This window comes from Eptatretus burgeri, chromosome 3 (assembly GCF_056783735.1).
Source record: "Eptatretus burgeri isolate ZD-2024b chromosome 3, Ebu_testis_v1, whole genome shotgun sequence".
Classification (NCBI taxonomy): Eukaryota; Metazoa; Chordata; class Myxini; order Myxiniformes; family Myxinidae; genus Eptatretus; species Eptatretus burgeri.
In genome coordinates, this window is record NC_140963.1 from 60,852,498 (window position 1) to 60,877,294 (window position 24,797).

General features: G+C 46.2%; 1 protein-coding gene and 1 pseudogene across 5 annotated transcripts in view; one reads left to right on the plus strand and one right to left on the minus strand.

Annotated features, from left to right (window-relative positions):
* The first annotated feature begins 1,066 nt into the window (after positions 1–1,066).
* The window catches only part of LOC147030020 (GLIPR1-like protein 1), a 31,582-nt gene continuing 7,851 nt past the window's right edge, over positions 1,067–24,797 (plus strand). For 2 of the 5 annotated variants that reach the window (XM_085873681.1, XM_085873682.1), the window contains exons 1-5: positions 1,067–1,489; positions 12,173–12,333; positions 12,424–12,663; positions 20,095–20,204; positions 21,587–21,669. In XM_085873681.1, coding sequence (XP_085729807.1) covers positions 1,069–1,489; positions 12,173–12,333; positions 12,424–12,663; positions 20,095–20,204; positions 21,587–21,669 — 1,015 coding nt within the window. In that variant the 5' untranslated portion in view covers positions 1,067–1,068. The other 3 variants (XM_085873683.1, XM_085873684.1, XM_085873685.1) reach the window with 3 other exon arrangements.
* LOC147030021 (signal recognition particle RNA) lies at positions 10,953–11,093 on the minus strand (annotated as a pseudogene).

Here is a 24,797-nt window from a genome sequence, read left to right on the forward strand (position 1 = left end):
GGGGGCCCCGTTCCCACCCCATTCCAGGCAGTGCCAGCGAGGCCCGCGGAGTTGGGGCGCCGCCGCCATTTTGCGGCTCATCACCAGACGGGTAGGCTCGACGCGGTCTCGGCCCCAGGCCCGTCTGCCCCCTTATCGTTGAGGGTGGCCCCTTTTTTCTTTTGCTTTGGAGTATATGTGTTGTCGGCGCCGTCTGTGAAGTAAAACTGTGTAAGTGTTGCCGTGTGCTCGCGTAGTCGGTAGTAGATCTGCATTGTGTTTCTTTTGTTGCAATTGCTTTTGGTGTGTAATTGTTGTTTCTTCTTTTATTACATTTGCTTTTGGTGCATAATTGTGGTAATTGTATATGTGTGCTTTCCGTTTGCCGTGGAATAAATGTGCTTTATGTTGAACTGTTTCTCCCGTTTCGCTTCGTCTTTTCTCTAATTGAATCTCCATCTTACTTCACGTAAAGGGTTGGTCGTGGGCTAAATACGCCCGATAATTAATCGGAACCGTCGAGGTTGACGATAACACCGCTCGGTTATCCCGATAGTACGGAACGGGTCGCTTCAAGTGGCCCGTGTCCGAAGTCGACCTGCGGCGAGGTGCGATGGCCCGGTCTACCCTCCGTGTGGGTACTTAGGTAGGTCGAATTTGGCGAACAACCCTATCCCACGCGGGCGGCCGATTGGCACGATCGTGGTGAGGCCGAAAGGCCCACCCGTGACTAGTTCCCGGCGTTAGTCCGAGAGGGTCACGACGGGATTGTCCGTCCGGTGGGCGACGTGCCGCGATTCGAGTTACGTGGCCGCTCGCACGCTAGCGGGCGCGAATCCGCAACACTGTTGTCAGGAGTGGGACACAAACCCATCCCCCTCCTCGCGGCACTGGTGTCGGAGAGCGGGAAAACGGGCTCTCCTATCTCCAGCTAAATTCACGGGAATCGGTCCAGGGGTGAGAGGAGCGACCCCCGATTCCCTCCAAATTACGAGCGATTTAAATTAACCCTTTACGAGAAATAAGATGGCGTCTCAAGGCGAGCGGGAGCCGGGGGTATTAGAAATGGATTTGGAATGTGTAGAATCCATGGTCCAGGATGAAAACCCCGTGCAGGAAATGTTGGTTGTGCAGGAACACGAACTCCCCCAACTGAACCCAGAGCCCGAAATAGGTGCGGCGGCGGCCGCGGTGTATGACACCTCCCCTCCCCCTCTCCACCAAAACCCCCCGATCCTTGCCGAATCGGCTCACCCAAGCGCACCCGACATGGCCCAGCTATGCGCCATGCTGGCGGCAATGACAGCGAGGATGGATACAAACACAAATGAAATGAAAAACGAAATAAATGGCATGAACAAGCAAATGCACGAAATGAAAACGAAAATGGATACAAACACAAATGAAATGAAACACGAAATAAAAGGCATGAACAAGCAAATGAACGGAATGAAAACTAATATGGAAACAAATGCGCAAGGAATGAAGGAAGAAATGAAAGAGCTTCGGGGTGAGACGCAGAACATGGGCCGAAGCCTGCAGGCGGGCATGAAGGCCGTTACCAGGGAGTTTAAAATGGCGACTCCACGTGTGGGAGCGAACGAGCTGGGAGGGGGTGCCGTAACCAGGGAGTTTAAAATGGCGACTCCACGTGTGGGAGCGAACGAGCTGGGAGGGGGTGAAACGGCTGTCGGGCCCGCGGTGGAGGCGGGTAAGGAAAAAATAATTCGGGGGACGTGTTGGGCGAGAAGAGTGACGGTGACCGAGAGGGAAAAACTAATTGGGGTGACGGAGACGTGCACGAGGGAGATAACAAGGGAAGAGACGGAAATAATAGTTGAGACAAGGGAGGTAAAGGGTGAAGAGGTGACTGAGTTGGCAGAGACACGGGAGATGGGAACGATAGAGGGAAGACTACACGATGAAGACGGGGATAGAGACGCACACACACACACACACGGAGGTAGTGGAGGACAATGGGGGTGAGCTCGCGGACTGGGTAGAGACCCGGTGCGAGCAGTTGGATGGCCTTCTCCAGGAACGAGGGGAGGGAGTATGCCCCCTTGAGGCGAGTCACGACCAGGTGGGTTCGGTCGTGCTTTGCGAGTTCGGGGGGAGGAGTGCTGTGGACAGGTGCACGGAGAGCTTGGGGGGTATAGAGGCCCCGGAGACCCTTGTGGGGACACGAATCCCCAGTGTGGTTGTCCCGGTGTGTGTGGTGTCGAGGTGTGCGTTCACGAGTGTGGCGAAATGCGTGCTGCAACGCACGCATAGCGCGGGTGCAAGGGCGTGTGTGAGAGCGACCGGGTGGGTGACAAAGACCCCGTGTGTGGAAGCGACCCCGTGTGTGAGTGGTGTGGTGGTAAGTGTGCAAAAGGGCGTGCTTCCCAGCACGCCGTGTGTGGATGAGGCACCGCGAGCGAGTGCCCCCGCGTGTGTGAGTAGTATGGTTTGTGTGAGGGAAATGGCACGAGTGAGTGAAAGGCCGCGAGTGAGTGGAGCCACGTGTGCAAGGGTAATGGCATGCGTGAGTGAGCGGCCGAGTGTGAGAGAGACAGCGTGTGCAAGGTCGCTGTGTGTAAGGGAGATGTCGGTCGGCATGTGTGAACATGCAGCCGCATCTCCTGGTGTGAGTTTAATGGTGAGGTGTGTTAGCATCTTAACACGCGGGAGTGCGTGTGTTGAATGGCGACGGAGACTACGACGGCGACATGTGAGGGACAAAAGCCGAGTTGCGGCTGTAGCTGTTTCGGGGACCGCGCCGGGTTCACCCAGCAGCGAGCGCGAGGTCCGTGCTGTGCAACGCACGAGGCCCCCACGTGCTCGCTTACGAGAGTGAAGTCCCGGTCCGGAAACGAGCGTGGTGAATGTTGCCGATCCCGCGACGGACAAAGTTTAGGCAGGATTTCGGATTTGGACCGGACGGGTTCTCCACGCGATCGTGTGTGTTAAGCTCCAACGGGCAAAGCACATGTGTTCGCGTGGGGAACCCCTCGAGACGTGGGGCTTGTGTTTTTTTATGCACACGGTGACGTCATGGCTGCACGTGGGGTTGGAATCCGGCAGGAGGGGTATCCCTGCCGGATGGTACCGTCCAAGGAGGGACGAGGTACACGTGCAGCTGCATGACGTCACGGTCAGGTGCAAAGTGCGCGAGCTGCGAGTTGCCACGCTGGTGCTGCGCAAAATTTGAAAAAAAAAAAAAGCAAGCCTCGCTTTCGGGTGAACAGGATTTTCCGGGCAAGGGGTGGATGATCTCCTTGATCAGGGCACAGGATGGAAACTAGTTAGAGGGAAGGGTTAGCTTAGCTAGACCGGCTCCATGGGGCAGGGGTAAGTCCTCATGGGGCCCGTGGAATGGATTAGTTAGAGTGATTTAGATGAGCTTTAGGTGGGGAAATAAAAGTTATTTTAAAGATTTGGAGACAGTGACAGCCTTTGGATGTGTAGAGTTGACGTAGTTTAGCTACGTAGTGTTAAAAGGAACGTGCTGTAGTTTAAGGGACGACGTGGGAGCACGAGTTAGTTAGGGGATGTAATTAGAAGGATGGCAGAGTTCAGTGGTGAGTGTGTTGAAGAGTTGTTGGTGAGTGAAGTGGAAGCATGTGCTTGGTGAGTGAGTGAGGCCAGCGGGTCTGTGTGTATGGAGCGAATGGGGACTGCATGGTGCGATGAGTGATTGGGGGGAGGAGTGACTCCCGCCCAAGGGACCCCGGGGTCAGTGTAGAGTGAGTTAGCTGGGTTAGTCAAATTAACAAAAATGGAGGTTGTTTTGTTGTTGGTGGGAGTGTAGGCTCGAAACCCGTTTGGAGGGGTGCAGGAGCCCTGTTGACGGGCTGGGAGCGTGGCTGCGAAAGGTGAGTATCGTTGAGTGGGTACCCCGGGCACCAGGCTAGTCGGCCGTAGTAGGCCAAGGGCCCATGGGGGGGCGGGAATGCGTAGTGGGCACGGGTGCGTCTGCTTGGTGCGGGGGCCCGGGGCGCCATTAGCCGCGTGGGCAGTGTTGTGGGCACGGGTGACCCTCGGAAAGGGGCCCGGGAAGCCAGCCTGCCACGTGTGCATTTCAGGGGAGGTGCCATGGGGGGCACTCCCCGGTGTTAGGGAGCTGGTGGGCTCGGAGGCAGTGTAGTGCCCGGGGGTGCCATAGCTGGAGATTCGGCAGAGGGTCGTGCCTGCCAAGGCGAGCCACGCGTCCCAGCCATGAGACCGTGTGAGGGCACGGAGAGAAAATTGGGGGGCGAGGCCCGAAATTGTGAGGACACCAACACAGGCGACGGGAATCTGGGTTGTTAGAACCAATAGTTTAAGCGAGAGGCGCTTGTTGGAAGCCCCGGGGTAGTTTAACAGTTAATGGATAGGGTAGATTAGGAAGTGTACCCCTCCGCACCATCCATCCCCTCGCTCTCATTGTGGGCCGCTGGACCCACTTTGGTTATAGATCGCTGAAGTCTGGGGAGGGCATCCTGAGGCTTGAATTGGGCCTCGACACAGGACGCTAGCTCTCCCTTGTTCCCCTCCGGGAAGGGAACGTAGGGGTTGGGAGTAGGCTAGGTGACAGGATAGGTTAGCCGAACAAGGACAGTACAGGGGGTTAGGGGACGATTTATAGTGGGGAAGTAAAAATAAAAAAATAAGTTGGGGCTAAATTGGGGTTTGACAAATTAAGGGAGTGGGTATAGACAGTGACAGGCAAAGGCGATAGGTTGGGAGGGAGACCGTAGAGTAGGTCCGAGCCCGCCTTCCGAGTGGCCAGCACCACCGCACTCCCTCCACCAACCTCCACTGAACGGCGAAGGCTGGCCAGCTTCATCGGCAGCTGTTGTTTTGCTGCAAGGCCTGTGCCGGCTGGATCGGCTGCAGCTGCTGTGCTGCAAGGCCTGTACCGGCCGGATCGTCTGCAGCTGTTTTCTGCAAGGCCTGTGCCGGCCAGTTCATCTGCCGGCTGTGTTTGCCTGCAGCGGCCTTGTTCTGCAGGCTGTGGTTGCCTGCTCACCTTTGCCATGCCATGCCCACTGCCCCTGTTCACCAGGCCCGTTCAATTTTTGCTTTGCCCCCCCTGTTCATTTCCATGTGCGCCAGGATCCGCAAGGCAACAGTTTGCAAGCTGCAAGAACTGCCCTGTTGGCAGCTACAACACGGGCCTGCAGTGGCGGCCCGTGCACCGTGTTTGCGTGCATCCATTCATCCATTCATCCATCCATCCATCCGTTGAGCTCATTGCGTGTGCCACTTGAGCTGGCACGGAGACTGCGTTTGTGCAGCCCATGCACCGTTGTGGTTCACTGGGTTTGTTTTCAAAAGGGGAGGCCTCGGACTGCATGTGAGCAGCCGGCCACGTTCCCTATCACCTGCATTGTTTGAGTCAGAGACTGCATGCGAGCAGCCTGGCTCCCTGCTAACTGCTTTCTTTTTGCAGAGTCTATTGATCCTGGGCCATGGTTTAGTGTAAAATTTGTAAGTTAAGGTAAGATGTACTGTACATATGAGTGCGCCCCCGGCATGTCTGTCTTAGCGCCGGCAATTTTATTTAAGTCGTCCGTGTGAGTGGGTTTGTTTAGGTAGTTACTCAGCCCTCAGGTTATTTATTTTGGGGACACGAATACCATGAATGTCGCACTCAGGGATCCGTAGGTAAAATGTACTTGGGGAGAACTACACATGATGGCACACGAAAATTTGACGACTCGGGACGAGTCTGTAAAAAGGGGAGGGGGTAGTGTTGTGGTTGAGGAAATTCGCAAACCACCATTCAGGTCCCATAGGTGAGATATCTCTGTAAGTATATGTGTAGTTAGCCCAAACCCGTTGTTTAGAGGGAATAAATGTGATTCATTCGGGCTGCGACCCTTCAAGATAGCCGTTTTTCTGTTCTATCTTTATTTTGAGCCAACCACGTCTCAACAGCCATCACACAACAACCACCAACCGCAATGCCGCTTCATAACAACAACAACAACAACGCCAACAGCCACGACCTTTACCGTCACATCTCGCTCTCGCAACCATCGCATCACCGCCATTCCCGCGCCGCTTGTGGGCACCGATCCTGGACTCGTACAGGGCGCGCACCGAGCAGCGGGTGCAAAAAGCGGCCTTTCCGAGAAATCGGATCAAGAATGATTCACGCCCACTTCTGTTCCGTCCTATCAGCGAGCGTGGGGCGATTTGGCCCCGCCTCCAGGCGCGTCGGAGTATAATCGATATATGCAGATTCGAGGATCAGGAATGATTCACGCCCACTTTTCCTCTGTCCAATGGGCGAGCGTGGCTCTGCCCCCGAGCCGATCCTGATCCAAAAATCTGCATATGGTTTCTCCTGTCGCACTATAAAGCGCCGAGCGAGGGGCGAATCGAGGGGAGAGTTGGAGAGTTGTGGCGGCGGCAGCGAAATCAGTCGAGAGAGTGTCTGTCGGGGTCCAGAGAGTCTGGAGAAGCCAAGGAGCTTTGTGGAGGTCTGCGCTCGTGTCAGAGTCGGGGAGCTGCGGAGAGGGGAGGCCGGGAATGTGGTCGAGGTCGCAGTGGAGTCGCTCGTCGCGGGACCCAAGCCAGCCAGATATCCTCTTTTTCCCCCCGAGCATCAACAACCCCCCCTGTTTCCCCCCGCGCTGAGATAGTGTGAGAAGGGGGCCCCGTTCCCACCCCATTCCAGGCAGTGCCAGCGAGGCCCGCGGAGTCGGGGCGCCGCCGCCATTTTGCGGCTCATCACCAGACGGGTAGGCTCGACGCGGTCTCGGCCCCAGGCCCGTCTGCCCCCTTATCGTTGAGGGTGGCCCCTTTTTTCTTTTGCTTTGGAGTATATGTGTTGTCGGCGCCGTCTGTGAAGTAAAACTGTGTAAGTGTTGCCGTGTGCTCGCGTAGTCGGTAGTAGATCTGCATTGTGTTTCTTTTGTTGCAATTGCTTTTGGTGCGTAATTGTTGTTTCATCTTTTATTACATTTGCTTTTGGTGCATAATTGTGGTAATTGTATATGTGTGCTTTCCGTTTGCCGCGGAATAAATGTGCTTTATGTTGAACTGTTTCTCCCGTTTCACTTCGTCTTTTCTTTAATTGAATCTCCATCTTACTTCACGTAAAGGGTTGGTCGTGGGCTAAATACGCCTGATAATTAATCGGAACCGTCGAGGTTGACGATAACACCGCTCGGTTATCCCGATAGTATGGAACGGGTCGCTTAAAGTGGCCCGTGTCCGAAGTCGACCTGCGGCGAGGTGCGATCGCCCGGTCTACCCTCCGTGTGGGTACTTAGGTAGGTCGAATTTGGCGAACAACCCTATCCCACGCGGGGGGCCGATTGGCACGATCGTGGTGAGGCCGAAAAGCTCACCCGTGACTAGTTCCCGGTGTTAGTCCGAGAGGGTCACGACGGGATTGTCCGTCCGGTGGGCGACGTGCCGCGATTCGAGTTACGTGGCCGCTCGCACGCCGGCGGGCGCGAATCTGCAACAGTAGTATGATTTCAGGTCCACCTGGATCTGGAACTCTCCACACAGCATTTAATTTCCGCCTCATGCTGGATTTTTTTTTTCTGAGGAAGAAGAAGAATTTCTGATGACGTCATGGCACGAACGTCATCAGGAGAAGAAGTGACCTCACGGGTGTAAAAACGTCAGGCTCTCTGGTAACGATTTTATTATCGGTTTTATTGCTATTATTGTGTTTATTTATTGAACAGTATTATGTGCTTGTTTTGTAGTAAACACATCCTGGGACAGGCAATTTTGCTTTAATTGTTCGCAGCTTACAATGAGCGTCAATAAGTGAAGTTCACATGAAGTGGATTGTGGAAGCGCGTTTTTGTAAGTAATTTTGTTTTTAGGTTTCTCTCATGAACAAGCTGAACATGTAATTAAAATGAAGAATTTTTTTTGGAGAACATGTCAAAACGCTGCCGTTTCTGTGGCATTTACGTGTAAAGCGATAAAGTCTAAATATGGTTGATATTTCTGAGGTATTTACACCGTTACACGTGAGGATAAATATCGTCGATGTTTCTGAGGTATTTACACCATGACACGTGAGGATATATATGGTCGGTGTTTCTGAGGTATTTACACCATGACACGTGAGGATATATATGGTCGGTGTTTCTGAGGTATTTACACCGTTACACGTGAGGATAAATATGGTCGATGTTTCTGAGGTATTTACACCGTTACACGTGAGGATAAATATGGTCGATGTTTCTGAGGTATTTACACCGTTACACGTGAGGATAAATATGGTCGATGTTTCTGAGGTATTTACACCGTTACACGTGAGGATAAATATGGTCGATGTTTCTGAGGTATTTACACCGTCACACGTAAGAATAAATATGGTCGGTGTCTCTGAGGTATTTACACCGTCACACGTGAGGATAGATATGGTCGATGTTTCTGAAGTATTTACACCGTTACACGTGAGGATAAATATGGTCGGTGTTTCTGAGGTATTTACACCGTCACACATGAGGATAAATATGGTCGGTGTTTCTGAGGTATTTACACCGTCACACGTGAGGATAGATATGGTCGATGTTTCTGAAGTATTTACACCGTTACACGTGAGGATAAATATGGTAGATGTTTCTGAAGTATTTACACCGTTACACGTGAGGATAAATATGGTCGATGTTTCTGAAGTATTTACACCGTTACACATGAGGATAAATATGGTCGATGTTTCTGAAGTATTTACACCGTTACACGTGAGGATAAATATGGTAGATGTTTCTGAGGTATTTACACCGTCACACATGAGGATAAATATGGTCGGTGTTTCTGAGGTATTTACACCATGACACGTGAGGATAAATATGGTTGATGTTCCTGAGGTATTTACACCGTTACACATGAGGATAAATATGGTCGGTGTTTCTGAGGTATTTATACCGTCACACGTGAGGATAAATATGGTCGATGTTTCTGAGGTATTTGCACCATGACACGTGAGGATAAATATGGTTGATATTCCTGAGGTATTTACACCGTTACACATGAGGATAAATATGGTCGGTGTTTCTGAGGTATTTACACCGTCACACGTGAGGATAAATATGGTCGATGTTTCTGAGGTATTTACACCGTTACACGTGAGGATAAATATGGTCGATGTTTCTGAGGTATTTACACCATGACACGTGAGGATAGATATGGTCGTTGTTTCTGAGGTATTTACACTGTTACACGTGAGTATATATATATATATGGTCGATGTTTCTGAGGTATTTACACCGACCATTACACGTGAGGATAATAAATATGGTCGATGTTTCTGAGGTATTTACACCATCACACGTGAGGATAAATATGGTCGATGTTTCTGAAGTATTTACACCGTTACACGTGAGGATAAATATGGTCGGTGTTTCTGAAGTATTTACCCCGTGACACGTGAGGATAAATATGGTCGGTGTTTCTGAGGTATTTACCCCGTGACACGTGAGGATAAATATGGTCGGTGTTTCTGAGGTATTTACCCACAAAAACGAAATACGATCGATGTTTGAGGTATTTAGACATTAAGGCTAAATATGGTCGGTGTTTTTCAGGTATTTACATATAAAGGCTAAATATAGTGGATGTTTGAGACATCTACCCGCAAATGGCAAATATTATGCAACCGTGTCTGGTTAAAAAGGAGGCAAGGTGATTAACCCTGTGTAGCAAATTTTATTTGTTTGCCAATGTATCCAATTCACTGGATTAGTATTTCCAAATAATTTTTTTGTTTGTTTGTTATCATTGTTGAGGCTCGAATGAGAGCGAACACACAACACACAGCAAAGGGGGTGGGGGGGGGTGCAGGAGACAAGAGGGACGGGAGAGGGAAGGACGAAACAGTGGGGAACAGAGACATCAGGAGATCTGTGGATGGGAGAGGGATGGGGCGGGGGAACATGGGGTACACAAGATGGACATTACTAGGGACTTTCAGGAAGGAAAGCAGGGAAGTTGAAGGAGGTGGGTGTGGGATGGATTAACGGGGGGAAGAAAATATTGCGGTTTTGGATGGGGGAAGATAAGAGGTGGTGGTGAACAGCTGTTTTGAAGGCCTGGGGGGGGGGGGGGAAGAATGGGATTGAAGACAGTGTGGGAGTTTATTTCAAAGGCAGGAAAAAAGAGGAATGAAAGAGTGAAGGTGAGCAGTGATTCGTGATTCCTGTTTTACCAGAAGGGGGTTGCTGGTGGATCTTGAGCGCCCAGCGGAAATATGGGGTGGGGGGGATGGGACATATTGCAGACATAGCGGGGGGGCAAGACCAGAGAGGAGATAGTCGAAGACAGAAAGACCACAGACCTGCCTGTGGTGAAAGAGTGAGAAGCCCAAATACTCGGCCTCATCACCGGAGATGCCAATGATCCGAAATGCCTCGGTTTCCACAGCGTGAAGCCGAGAAAGGTGAGCAACAGGAGCACCAGCCCAGGGGGGAGAGCAGTACTCCATCAGGCTGTGAACAAAAGTTTGTATGTGGTCAGGAGCTCAGGTGGGCCGAGGAAGGACTTTGCACGAAGGAGGATTCCCAGTCTGCGACTGGCTTTGGAGGCCAGGTTGGAAATGTGACTTTCCCAGGAAATATTGTTGCGGAAATGGGCCCTTAGTGGGTTATTAAATATAGGATTAGCCCAGATCCCCCCTTAAATCCATGTTTAGCCAGGTTGTTTGGTAATCGAACGTTACATGTGTGTCGGGAGATGTAGCAGGCTGTCCAATGTTCATACAGTGGTGGTGTACTGAGAGGCGTCTTCTTCTTCCTTCCCCCCTCCTAACCAGCCCCCACCCGGCACCCTGACAGAATCACTCAGCAAGATGTGCCAGCAACTTTGCTGATTTCCAGGCAGATGGCAGATGTTGTTGTTGTTCGTCTTTCGGCTGCTCCCGTTAGGGGTCGCCACAGCGGATCATCCGTTATGATCCACATACTGATTTGGCACAGGTTTTACGCCGGATGCCCTTCCTGACGCAACCCTGGTCGCCTCTTACGACACAGGGATATGGATTGGGTTTCGCCATGATTCCGGGCTGCCCTACATCCTCTCATAGCGCGGTTCAGCGCAGAGTTCCCGTCCTGAAGCGATCCTCCAACCCAAGCCTCCAAGTAGCCGGATTACAGGCGCACGCCACTACGCCCGGTATCCAAGCAGATGGCAGATGACCTTGAGCAAATGAGAGGGTGATGTAAAATTTCCGTTTGAGTTAGATTGATTTATAAGCCAAAGTTGTTCATTGTTGCTGAGAATAGAGTGAGAGCTTGCTGTAAATTAGAAGCTGAATTGCTTACACATGCAGTCATCAGCATAGGGCGGTACACCACTTCTCCAACAAATTTCTTGAAAATCTTTGTCAGCTGAGAGGCTACGCAGATTGAACTAGAACTGCACTCGGTGGAGCCATACTTCCACTAGGCTGAACAGTCTACGTTTTGTATCCCATTGATAGGCCGGATCTACATGCTTGCCTTAACCAAAATTGAATACGCTTGTTCTTGTCACCTCATATACCAAGTTTTCCCACGTTCTTTCCACAACTTTTTTCAGATATCCTGCATTGTATCTTTTTTGCTCCATCTCTCAGTGCTAAAGAATCACTTCAAAATTCTCGTGTCTGGATCCCAATCTTCACCAACATCTAATGAATTAGTTCTGGTCACATACCCAACCTGTCCACCAAATTTCGTCCAAATCCATCCATAACTTTTTGAGATATACTGCTCACAGACAAACAGACTCTTTGTACTTTATACTTCATCTCATACTCTTTGCGAATGGGAAAGAAGTTGTGTCATCTTACCCATTTTCAATGCATTGCCTTCTACCCTCTGTTACCTCATTCTTCTTTGAGCCTACAATGAATCCAAAAATAAATCTTGTGCTGATGGGATCTTGGTATTCATGTCAAAGTACATTTATGTCACTTAATGTCCTTGTTCTGCATGTGATGTATGTGCAAACCTTTCCTTCAGCATTTGTCACTGATATAAAAGAAAGGGGGGGAAGTCATAGCTCAGAAAAGGGAGCTGAGAGAGATGAGTCAGTGGGGAGGGCAAAGAGAGGCTATGTTTGAAAGGAGATTGCAATGGGGAAGGAAGAGAAGGAACCAAAGGGGACGTCAAAAATCCCACTATTTTGCCGACGTCGTGCAGTCGGTGTATTTGTGGAATAGAAAGTGTTGTTTGCTTCACAATAGTGTTGCACTGTTTCTCATATTCTACAGGCCTGGATAACATGGATTTCTTGCTGAAGTGCCTCTGTGTTGCTCTTACCTTTGCTTCTGCTGCAAAAGCCCTGACCTCACAAGAAATTGAATCAATAATCAATTCGCACAATGAACTGCGATCCAGTGTGTCTCCAAATGCAACTGACATGATGTACATGGTAAGCAGGATAGGTGGAAATATAAACACAAGACTTGCTCAAACCACAACACATGTACGGAAACTCAAATGTCATCCTTTTTACCCTCAGAGTTGGGACTGTGAACTCGAAAAAATTGCAAAGGCCTGGTCAAAAAAATGCACCACTCTCCACAATGATGATCGAAGTGTCCATCTTGTGTTTAAGTATGTTGGGGAGAATATCTTCGCAGGAGGCAAGAGTACTTACAACTTCCCAACTGCCGTGACTGTGTGGTTCAATGAACAAGACCATTACAATTATACCAATAACTCCTGCAATCCTGGGAAGGTGTGCGGCCATTACACCCAGGTGAGAATCTTGTTATATCGACACACACCAAGATTATTTTTAAGTAAGTAAAGTAATTTGCCATAAATGTGTGGATTTGCCATCAACTCAATGACTTCAGCAATTCTGATCCTTTCAAAAAAAAAAACATTTATTTATTTAATTCATTACATTAGAATAATAAATTCATTCTTTATTATTCTGATATTAATTTTTCACTTTCTATCTTTACTTCACACTTATTCTGTTTGAAGTGTGTCTCCAGTACGTTCAACCATACTTTCATCAGTAAGTCTTAATGGGGCTTAATGCAGCACCTGTTGCTCTCTCATCACATTTAGAATGTTGGCTTCTTGAACTTTGCCACTTCCAACCTGATCTTGCTGCCCAGGCCCTATCATGCCTCCACCCTTCCCTTAATTTCCTCCATTGGCTCTATACACTCATTCACAAACTTTCTTCATTGTAAACCAGGATAGTGTTGTCCAAACAGGATAGTGGAGAGGTTTTTTTTACTTACCTTTGACCAGTTTAGCTTGGGCTCAGTTCTTGACCTGACTATAAATTGTCAAAATGTTGCTTTCACAGGCAGGGTATTGCATCATAAATTGCACTCTGTCTCATTAATCATTAATCATTAATCTGGGAACCTGTCTGATAGCATTAGTTGGTGGACATTAAAGATCCCACCATGTATTTTGACAAAGAGTAAAGGCCCGGTCACACCTTGACGTTTTAGCCAACGTATGCCGATTTTTGAATTTTTTTTCTAAAACGCTGGCACACGTTGAATACGTTATGGGTAAGTTTTGATAACATTGAGAGCACGCTGAAAAACACTGCCATACGTCGTTGTACGTTGGCTTTAAACGTTGTACTTTTTGGTTGTCCTCAAATTTTTTCATGCTTGAAATTTCATGACGTATGCCGGCGTATGACTCACACGTTCCGCTACGCTGGCCACAAGTTGTATGCACGGTCTGCGATCGTTGACAGACGTCAACACATGCTAATTGTAAGTTAATCATAAGTTGAGACACGCCGAGGTAATGTTTAGCATACCCGAAACTTATTTCTAACCTATGATTAACGTGTTGTTGGCACGTTACGCGATCGTTGCCACACATCGACAGACGCTACTTTTAAGTTACTCATAGGCTGAAAGACGTCAGTATAATGGATCGTCCTTGCGTCAGCGTCCACGGCCACGGCCAGGACACTTATTTGCAGCATTCTTCAAACTTTTCTTCGGCATGACGAGGATGTTCACACTTTGATGTCTAGCTTGGCTATGATTCCAATTGTCCATCGGCAGCGTCTATTTAAAATAGTCGAGTTTGAGCGTTTTAACACGTTCAGAAGAAACGCTTCAAATTTCCAAACCCCAGCGTCAAAAAACAAAGGCGAGTGACAGCAATTTAAATCGTTCATTGTAAACAATGAAAATAGTTGAGTGGTACCGTTTAAAAGTCGTTGAGTGTAAAAAAATCCAATTGTTGAGCGCAAGCGTCTACTTTCAATAGTGGAGATGCAGCCATTTAAATCGTTGAGTTTATCATTTAAATCGTTAAATCGTTAAACGCAAGGACGATCCATCATAACCCACACCCTCCCCCTCACACTCACCTACTACTGCCAACATGAACAAACTACTACTAATACTAATACTAATACTGATACTGATACTGTTACTGCTGACATGGACATCGACTCAAAAAGGACTCGAAAACACTGTTGGGTTCCCCTTTTAAGAGCAGCATTTTTATATACCAATTCCCAAAACCGCTGGGAACACGTCTTTATATGGCAGTTGTAAGCTAGAAACACGTTAATGTATTTTTTTTTTGTCGACCGGAAGACGTCATTGGAATACGTCTACATACGTCGATGTGTGTTGGGACTACGTAAATAATTGGTTCAAAGCACGTCAAACATAAGTTAGAAATAAGTTTCGCATAAAAAAGACATTACCGCGACTTGTTTCGACTTATGAGTAGCTTATAAGTAGCCTTTGTGGACGTGTGTAAGCGTCCACATATCGTGTGTAAAACTTATCCCCATCGCATGCGGAACGTGTGTCATACGCCGAGTACGTTGTAAAATTTTGAACATGTTTAAAATTTCTTGACGTACTCTACTTACTACGACGTATGATAGCGTACTTTAGCGTTGTACTCACGTATACCAAACTTACTCATACCGTATTTGACGCGCCCCAACGTTTTAGACACATTTTTCTTAGGTCGGCATACGCTGGCAAGATCGCCAAGGTGTGACCGCGATGTTGACACTTCCATTTCTACGGCAGTTATGATTCGAATCGTTGTGCGTCAGCCTTTTAATAGGCTACGTCACGACATCGTCGGCGATGCGTGCAACGCGCTATGCCTAAGTTAGACGATCGTTGGGCATCGGTTGTGTAGGCCGACAACAGGTTCAGCATTCGTTGGTATAAGTTATCTATAACACAACGAAACGTTCTGTGTCCGTTACCAATGCGTTATACATAAGACCAAGTCGCTATGAATACGTCCGAATCTTTAAAAAAAAACATCAAAAGTTCAACGTAAGCCAGCGTTTTACATACATTTTAATACGTTGCTATCGCTGGCTAAAACGTCAAGGTGTGACCGGGCCTTAAGCGAGTTATTGCTGGAACTCGGAACAAATTCCTCCCAAAACCTACAAGGAGCAATTCATCTAATCAGCGGTGTGGATGTGCACCCACCAGAAATAGCACCACCTGCGGGCTAAACTCATGATCGACTCCCTGACCAATATGCATCCGATGTTCCCTTGTCACCTTTAGTCAAAAAGAAAAGGACTTTGGATGCTGAAATTTTCAAAACGCATTTCTATGTATCCCACATATGCCTCTTCCTTCTCTTTCATTTACTTGTATCATTACCAAACCTTTCCTTTCTCTGTCCATTTCTACCCAACATTCATCTCTTCTATCTTCCTCTTCATCCATTTTTTCAAAATTTATTTTCTAAATTTTGGCATCTCATCTCATACACACATAATAAATAGATGGCCTCCATCGCAGTAGTTTGCTTGGAAAACAATCAGTTCTCTCAGGCTAACTGGCATGGAGTGCAAGCTGCCATCTCACCTCAGGACTTCTCTGCTATCTCTGCCGCTCCTTGAGGCTCCTTGATATTCACGTGGCTTGGGAATTCTTCGACACCAGCTTTCTTTCCCCGATGTTAAAAAAAATATATATATATTATATATATATATGTGGGTGTGTATATTGTTGTGGATTTTAGAATTGGATCCGAGTAATGCACACAACATCCAGGTCCTCAGACCGTTATTTCCATAAATGCATGCTCAGAATAGACCCATCCCCTTGTCTGGTGGGATTCCAACTATTTGATGCATTGGAGAAGGATTGAGAATAGATTCCCTTTCTTTCCTATCGGATAACCTTTTCCTCTTTACGACACATTAATGATGTATGATTTGATGTCAGTTTTCATTTCTGCATGAGTGATATTCACCATTCGTGCACGTGATAGAGAGCCATTAGCCCAACGGAGACTCATTCTATTCCTTTTCCATCAAGACAGATTGGCTTGGAAATGGACGATTTATTTACACATTTTATTTTGGTAATCATTTTCACTTTGAATTTACAGGACATTTGATTAAACACGCTATAAGCTTTTTCTGGACAGTTTATTCTGACGGTCAAACACGGCTGAGGATCATTTACCTCTAGGACCACCTTTTTCCATTGACATTCTGACACTCACCTCTCTTTCATCGATGTTTGACATCGTCGTTTTTCCATCCACGTTTGACACCCCGTTCAGCAGCTCTATGGATGCTGGTTGGCTCTTGCTCTTGTCAGGATGAACAGAGAGGTGATAATTACCCATTGGCGTTTTGTGAGCACTTCACGTTTTTGCTTGGTTGTTCCGGCAAATGGCTGCATTCTGGCGTTCATCCAGCACCTCGAACATGGCGTCATAAGCCAGGCCTATGTTGGTTGGGGGTTGTGTCTTGTTTGATGGTGAGGAGAGAATGATCGTGAGAATTGATGGTTGGAGGTCATGTGCAGCGATGTGTCAATAGGCAAGCTGGATTTGGCTGAAGTCTGCTTGAGGCTCCGCGCACACTGGTCACCTATAAAAAGGATGGGAGGACCGCCTTCTTGACAGTTGGTTACAGTTCCTGACAGCTCCTGATCATTGGTTACAGCTCCTGACGGTTGGTGACAGTTGGACTGTACCTGCTGGTTCTGTTCGGTACCTGGCTGAGCATACCTGATTCTTGGCATTCCTGGTTCTCGGGGGTGACGATGTGATGTCGATTGGTGTTTGAGCCTGTTTGCGGGTGGGTGCACGGCGTGGCAGGGACTTTGCTCCGCTGGCAGCGGACCAAGGCACGCTCACACATTTTGGGACATTTTATTGGACGCATGATGACTTCTGCATGGTAAGCTGAGACCAGATTTATTTCCCCCCTGAATGATCTGCTGGGTACCCTTGTCTCTTGTTTAATTGTAAAGTAAGGCATCGTGATAAGCATCTGCTCTTTGTCCATTTTTTCGATAAATGCTTGTTGAATTCTTGAAATTATTTTGTTGATCGATTTGAATTCATCCATTTACACCACAAGGAAATAAAAAGTTCTTCAGTTTATTTCTTTTTCTGAATAATAAATTCCTTGTTGACGTTTCAACCTGTCCATGCTTGTCCTTTCCTTCCATTGATCCAGCATTGTCCGAACCTCGAGAGACTGGGAGGTAATTCCCAAAATTATTAACCTGTCATCATTGGCGTGCACCAGCGGTAAACGCTCTACCACCTTACTTAATCTCTAATCAAGATAAGATTGGTGCATCGCTGAGGGTGCGTTCCCCTGTCAGGAGGCCACCTGACCTCTAGTTATATGGCAAATTAGACAGTGGACACTGGAACTCGTGGTTAACTGATTGGCGTCCGTGGTTGTGAAGCAACCCACCACACCACAAAGTTAATTGTGAGTGGTGGCCCCAGGTCCGGTTATTCCGAGAAGAAGCGTGAGGATTAACCCCCTCATAATACACTCGGTACCTGTGGCCGTTTATATATATATATATATATATATATATATATATATATATATATATATATATATATATATATATATATATATATATATATATATATATATAAACAGATTCCATGGTAGATTCTCCACCCTTTAATTGATTTAATTAATTTAATCCACCCTCCCACACCTCTGTCACTATCTCGGTGTGTGTGTGTGTGTGTCTCATGCACCCCTCCCTCCCACAGTGAATAGCAACGATTGGTGAGGTGTCGCTCTCACCCCCACCTCCCCCTAACTCCTCTCTCTCTACATCCTCTCTGCCTCCCCTTCCCCCTCTCACCCGATACCTGCCCTCTCTCTCTCTCTCTCTCTCTCTCTCTCTCTCTCTCTCTCTCTCTCTCTCTCTCTCTCTCTCTCTCTCTCTCTCTCTCTCTCTCTCTCTCTTTCCATCCCTGTTTTCTTTCTCCCCTCCCCCCCTTTCCCTCATTTTATTGACCCATCAGCGAAGCGACGGGTCAATAAAGTGGACCCTTCGCTTGTATATATAAATATATATATGCGACCTCATATATATATATATATATATATATATATATATATATATATATATATATATAAATATATATATGCGACCTCATATATATATATATATATATATATATATATATATATATATATATATATATATCACATATACACACACACATACACACACACATACACATACCATTTCATCTCCAGTGGTCATACCCATCCCCTCGCCCATACACCAAATCCTATAGTGAGGCAGGTGCCTTGAAACGACTTGCCTTTTTATTTATGGAAGGCAATCTGACTAAAGACAATGTCAGATGATTCCACGAAGCCGGCAACAAACGTGTCTACCCTCCGGATAGCCAGAAAACACCATCTGACCAACCTCAAGATTGAACTTTCAGACTTGTCTCACTCATCTAAAATCTGGTGCATGTTGTTACCATTAATATGTTTTCACCCCTGTCTGTTTGTCTCTCTGTCTGTCGATGAGCAGGCTATCTCGAAAAGTTATGGATGGATTCGGACGAAACTTGGTGGGCAGGTTGAGTGTGTGAGAAGGACGAAGTGGTTAGATTTTGGTGAAGATCTGGATCCGGATGCTAGAATTTTTAATTTTTATACGTGATTCTTCACCATTGAGCAGTGTGGCCAAAAATGATACATTGCGCGATATTTCAAAACGTTGTGGACGGGTTTATGACAACACTTGGTGGATGAGTTGGTTAGGTGACAAGAACAAGCCGATTAGATTTTGGATAAGGTCCGGATACAGATCCGGCCTATCAGTGGGATACAAAATGTAAACTGTTCTGCCTGATGAAGGCATGCACATTGCAGTGGTGTTCTCGTTAGGCCTGTCTCTGCTTATGCTTCCCCTCCATCCCTTCCCTCACTTCAAATGGCACCACAGCTGACTTGACTCGTCAGAATGGCAAGTGCCTCAATTCTGTGTTTGTTTCCAAATCTTGTGTTCCAAACTTCTTGCTCTCTGTACTCACCTAACCCAGTCCACCCAACTGCTTCTTGTCTCGGACATTATCATCTTTTTGTTTTTTTCATCTGAGAAGGTGGAGAAGTTTCTGGCATCCCACGACTCTGATTCTGCAACTGGATTGGATGGCATCAGCACACGCGTCTTAAGAACCTGCTCTGCTGCTCTGACATATCCTCTTTCTGGTTTGTTCACCCTATCATTTGCTGTCCATCATCTTCCATCTGCTTGGAAGTCAGCCAACATCACAGTATTACATCAACAAGGTGTAAAATCGAATCCCCTTAACTACAGACCTATCAGCTTACTTACAAATATCAGCAAGGTCATGGAATCCATCACCGCAGATGACATCAAATCCTTTATTTTCTCCAATGGCCTGATGTCAGAACATCAGTTCAGATTCATACCCAATCACTCTACCCTCACTCCACCCTGCTTCTGCCCTGCCAACAATGTATGGAGGCCCTTAATCTCAGACATGAGATACAGGCCGTCTTTCTGGACATATCTCAAGTATTCGATACAGTCTGGCACCATACCTTACTCTCCAAATTATCTGATGATTGCATCCAAGGACAGCTCCCCACATGGCTTTCTGACTTCTTCTACTCTCATAACCAATTATTCCTAATCTTCATCAGTGATCTTTCTGACTGGAAAATCCTCCATGTCCCCTCATCCAAGTCTCCCTCTATTTTGTCCCTCTTCATTACTGTTTGTGTGTCCCCCCCCCCCACCCTCCTTCTTTCTACTTACTGTTCTATCTTCTCCACAATCGTCGACTGTATACACAACAAATTGATGTGTAAATTATTCGTGTATTTGTATTTGATCTCGTCTGATTTTTTTTTCTTCTTCCTTCCATACTTATACAGGTTGTATGGGCAAAAACCTACAGAGTAGGCTGTGCCATAAATTATTGTCCAAATGGCATCAAGAACTTTGTCGCTTCTGGAACTATCATAGTCTGCAACTATGGGCCAGGGTAAGGTTGTTTTGTGATTATATGGGCTGATTGAAAACTCAGTGTTATAAGGAGTGGGACATAATTTAGGATTTCAGTTTTATTTATGAATTTCATGATACGGTCAGCCACGATTGTATGTATTAACTTTTGGGGAGCTATGTTGCTAATGCACGTTACCCTTTTGGGTGATGCCAAATGGCAATGCCCTGTGGAGGTTTCTCACTTCTAACTCTCTTCAGCACATGCTTTTACACAATGATGAGCATCAGGATAGCTTAGTTGGTGGCATGCTTGCTTCTTATCTGTCTGCTCATGGATCTGTTCTGGGGTGGAATGATTATAACTAATTGTCTTTGTGCAATGCCACAACGGAGTGCTGGGTCTCGGAGCATGCCATTGACAGTACATGTAAAATATATAATTATGTTTTGAAAAGAGTTTCTCATTATGTGCTGATAGTTTTGTCCAAATCTCTGCCACAAATGAAAAAGGGATCTGGATGTTTTGCCAGATTATTTAAATGGGACGCTTTTAATAGTAATGGTGGGATTAGTACATTTTAAAAGAGTGAAACAAATAAATTAAGTGGTAGAAATTGATTGTGAGGCTGGCAGGATGACCGAGCCCGAGAAGTTTGAATCCCAGCTCAGTTATAAATTATCATTGCGGTGTTTCACAGGCAGGGTGGGCCTGGTGTTGGCTTAACGGGTAAGGTGCTTGGATTAAGATCCTAGGGTCTTGAGTTCAAGCACCTGTCAGGCTGTTGAATTAACACCAGGTAGGGTTTACTCAGCCTGTCATCCTTCTGAGGTTGGCAAAATGAGTACCACTGTGCTAGTAACAGGGGCATTGCATCAGCAGCACAGCGGTGCACTTAGAAAATGATGCAGCCAAGCAGCCACAGTCTGCATACTAATAAATAAATAACAGGAAGGGTGATTCATAAATGTGTGTGCCATCCCTCCAATGGACATTAAGCTTGGTGTCCCATCTGCCGTCATTAGTTGGTGGACAAAAAAATCCCATGGTGTCCTTTGTGAAAGGTAGGTGAGCATATTGCTGGCACCCTGGCCAAATACCTAATTCCTACTCGAACCTACATGGGGTACTACATCAATGGCATTGCCATGTCCCTCCAAGATGTCCCTGCAGATATCTGATGCTAACCCACTGATATGTGCTGCATACAAACTACAATGACCATATAGTCCTTCCTATGTGTGATTGGCTGCTCTGTATAGTGTATAAAGTACTTGTTACAATATCCTACTATGAAATGGCAGGAAAAGGTTAGGCTGTGAAACGTCAAGACTGAAAACTAAAGTACTTACATGTGTGCATACATGAACATGTGCATCTGTGTTTGTGTCTGCACCTTTTCCCCTTGCATACACCACCAGTGGAAACGTTGAAGGAAGCCATCCATACAAAAAAGGCCAATCATGCAGTGAATGTTCCTCCACCTGTGATGGTAACCTCTGTCGTAAGTAACGCACAGTCAAGAAAGCACAAACATTCCGCCGCAATAATCACTCGATGTTTGTTTCAAACTCCTTACTTCAAACTAACACATAACCATGCATTTTGATTACTAATCGCAAAAAAAATCTTTCCACTTGACCGAAACTCTAATCTCTAGCCAGGTTACCATTAGCATTTACTAATTTTTCCCCTGCAAGGGCTGGCAGGACAGCTTGCCTCTGAGCTGTCTAGGTTTAAATCTTTAGCCAGCTTTGAACTGTCATCGTGGTGTTTCACAGGTAGTATAATGCATCGATGTGCATGCCGTCCTCCGGATGGACGTTAAACAGGGTGTCCCATCTTCCAGCATTTTGGTGGATGGTAAAGATCCCACGGTATATTTTGTGAAGAGTAGGTGAGTTATCACTGGCACCTTGAACAAATTACAAATTCCTGTTAAAATCACCTTCTGTCTCATGTCAGGCCTGTTAGCCAGTTTGTGAGTCTTTAGTTTAAAATTTTCCACTGCTGCCCCCACAAATTGGGAATAACTGGGGCCATTAAATTCGGAGTAGTAAATAATTTTTGTGTGATGAAACTAGAAAAGTAATGACCTCCTTTGGAGGGACATCAAGCTGGGCTTCCGATGACCTCGAATTTGCTGGATGATGTTGGAGATGCAATGGTGTATTTCGCAAGAGGATACCATTGTGTGCTGGTATTCTGATCAAATTCAAAATGCCGAGCCCTTATGTGCCCCCAAGACTGCAATGACACACATGCAGCAATGGGACTTGACTTTTGAGTTGGAACACTCGGTTCTCAAAGGCGAAGGGCCATTTCCAATACTTCTCTCAGTCTACAAATATAAATAACCACCATAGCACAAACCAATCTGCATTGCATAAATGATCACTGAAATCGGATCGTTATCACTGTCACTGTGATTTTAATCAGTTTCACTTGCAGACAGCTCGAAATAAAATTGTTGCTTCGTGTCACCTGAACAATTTAAGCCTTCAATTTCATCCCCACTGTTTTCATTATTACATACCATTCTCCAACATATCCCGCTTTGATGCAGCCCCGCTTTGATCGGACACCTGACCCTGACCCATAACGTTTAAAAAAAAAAAAAAATTTCAATTGAATTTAGAATGGGATTAAAATAAATTCAATTCAAACAAGAAAAAGAGCAATCAGATTGCAGACCCTTGCCAGGATTGCTTTTGTGTGGTGTATTTTGTGTGGCATTTGTGTACTGATGTGTTATGTAATTCAGAAGAGACATAATTAGAACTGCCACTTTATAACTGCTGGCAGTGATGACTGGTTCAGCCATTTCTGAGAAGAAATATTTTGAAGGTTAAAAAAAAAAGGCTGCTGGATCACGTGACCGATGACATCATCAAAAAACATTGAAGAATGACGTGAAGTGAAAAATTCAATAATGATCAAGTTTTCCCTTTAAATATGCATTTCTATTCAATAAAATAGACATTATCAAAGTTTTTCGACTTGCACTCCTGAGGATAAAACCGCAAGCGCATAAAGAAGAAACATCAAACTCTCATTTTAAAGTTACAATGTAATGTCCTCAACGTTGATTGGTTGAGAGAGAGAAAGAAAGGATGGTATTACCTGAGTGGTGGAACCATAGAGCATCATGAATAATAAGTAGGCGGAAATGAACCATAATGAACTAGAAGGGCACTCGGTAGGGCGCATACCTCCGCCCCGTAATGCCTGAGCCACGAGAACATATCTGACCCAATACATTTTTAAAATATCGTGCTATATATTGTTTTTGAGTCCGATCTCTCAATGGTGAAGAACCACTTTAAAAATTCTCGTAGTCGGATCCGGATTCGGATCTTCACCAAAATCAAATCAATTTGTTGTGGTCACACACCTAACCTCTCCACCAAGTTTCATTCCATTCCGTCCATGACTTTTTGAGATATCGTGCTACATATCGGTTTCGCCCAATCTCTCAATGGTGAACAATCACTTAAAAAATTATCAGATCCAGATCTTCACCAAAATCGAATCAGTTCATCCTTGTCACACTCCGAACCTGTCCACAAATTTTTCATCCAGATCCGTAAACAATTTTTTGACATATCCTGTACGCAGACAGACAAACAGACAGAAAGGGGTGAAAACATAACCTCCTTCACCTTTGGTGGCAGAGGTAAGAATGATTAGGCAGAGATGAATCACCAAAGTACCTGCGGAAATGTAATGCTAATTAGCTGAGGGCGTGTTGGGGGGTGGGGGGAGTGGGGGAGTGGTTTTCATGATGACTCCACATTGACTGTGGTACAGTTGTCACACAGTCAAGCCATCATCAAAATAGATATAAAGTTCGGACAAATTATTTCTGTCTACAAAGATTGGGATTGGTTAGCCTGATAAATGTGGCCTCCATTGCATGAAGGTGAGCTAAACTGCATCCTCTACTCAGGATTCTAAACCAGCCAATACGATATTGCTCTACACACCGAGGATTATTCAGTAAATGGTAACCAATTGCAGAGGCACAGGGAATAGTTGTCATATTATGTACATTCTTCCAAGCCCGAGTTGGTTGTCTCCGTTCGGTTGACTGACCCTGTCTGCTCCCCAAAGGGACGTGTTGTTCAATACGATCCTTCAATCTCAAAGATGTGCATCCCACATACCAAGCATCACACTGGCACTGAAATTCGTAAAATAATCTTATATGAGAGGCAGGCAGAACATCTTTTTGGACTGATGGAGGCAATGGGCGGATGGTGAAAATTCTCGTGGTTGAACAGCATAATAAGAATGGGACACTGTCTGTTTGATCTGGTTTTCAAACCATTGAGACACTTTGCCTTTCCAAGGTAGACATAGGTAGACATCAGTATACAGTATACATCTTTCCAAGGTAGACATCAGTATACAGGACATTTACCAGGTCTGATTATAGGATTCTTTGGTGGGTTCAGGAGCTTGCATCTATATATTAATACTGAAGGACCAATTTTGTGCTCCTCCTAGCGGTCGCGTCACGTTTTTCTCGGGACTGTGACCTGGAGTGAAATAAACTTCGTACCTGTAAGAGTGCATCGCACATAGTGGCAATAGTCAACTTTCAACTCTGAAGCAGAATAAACACTTTTC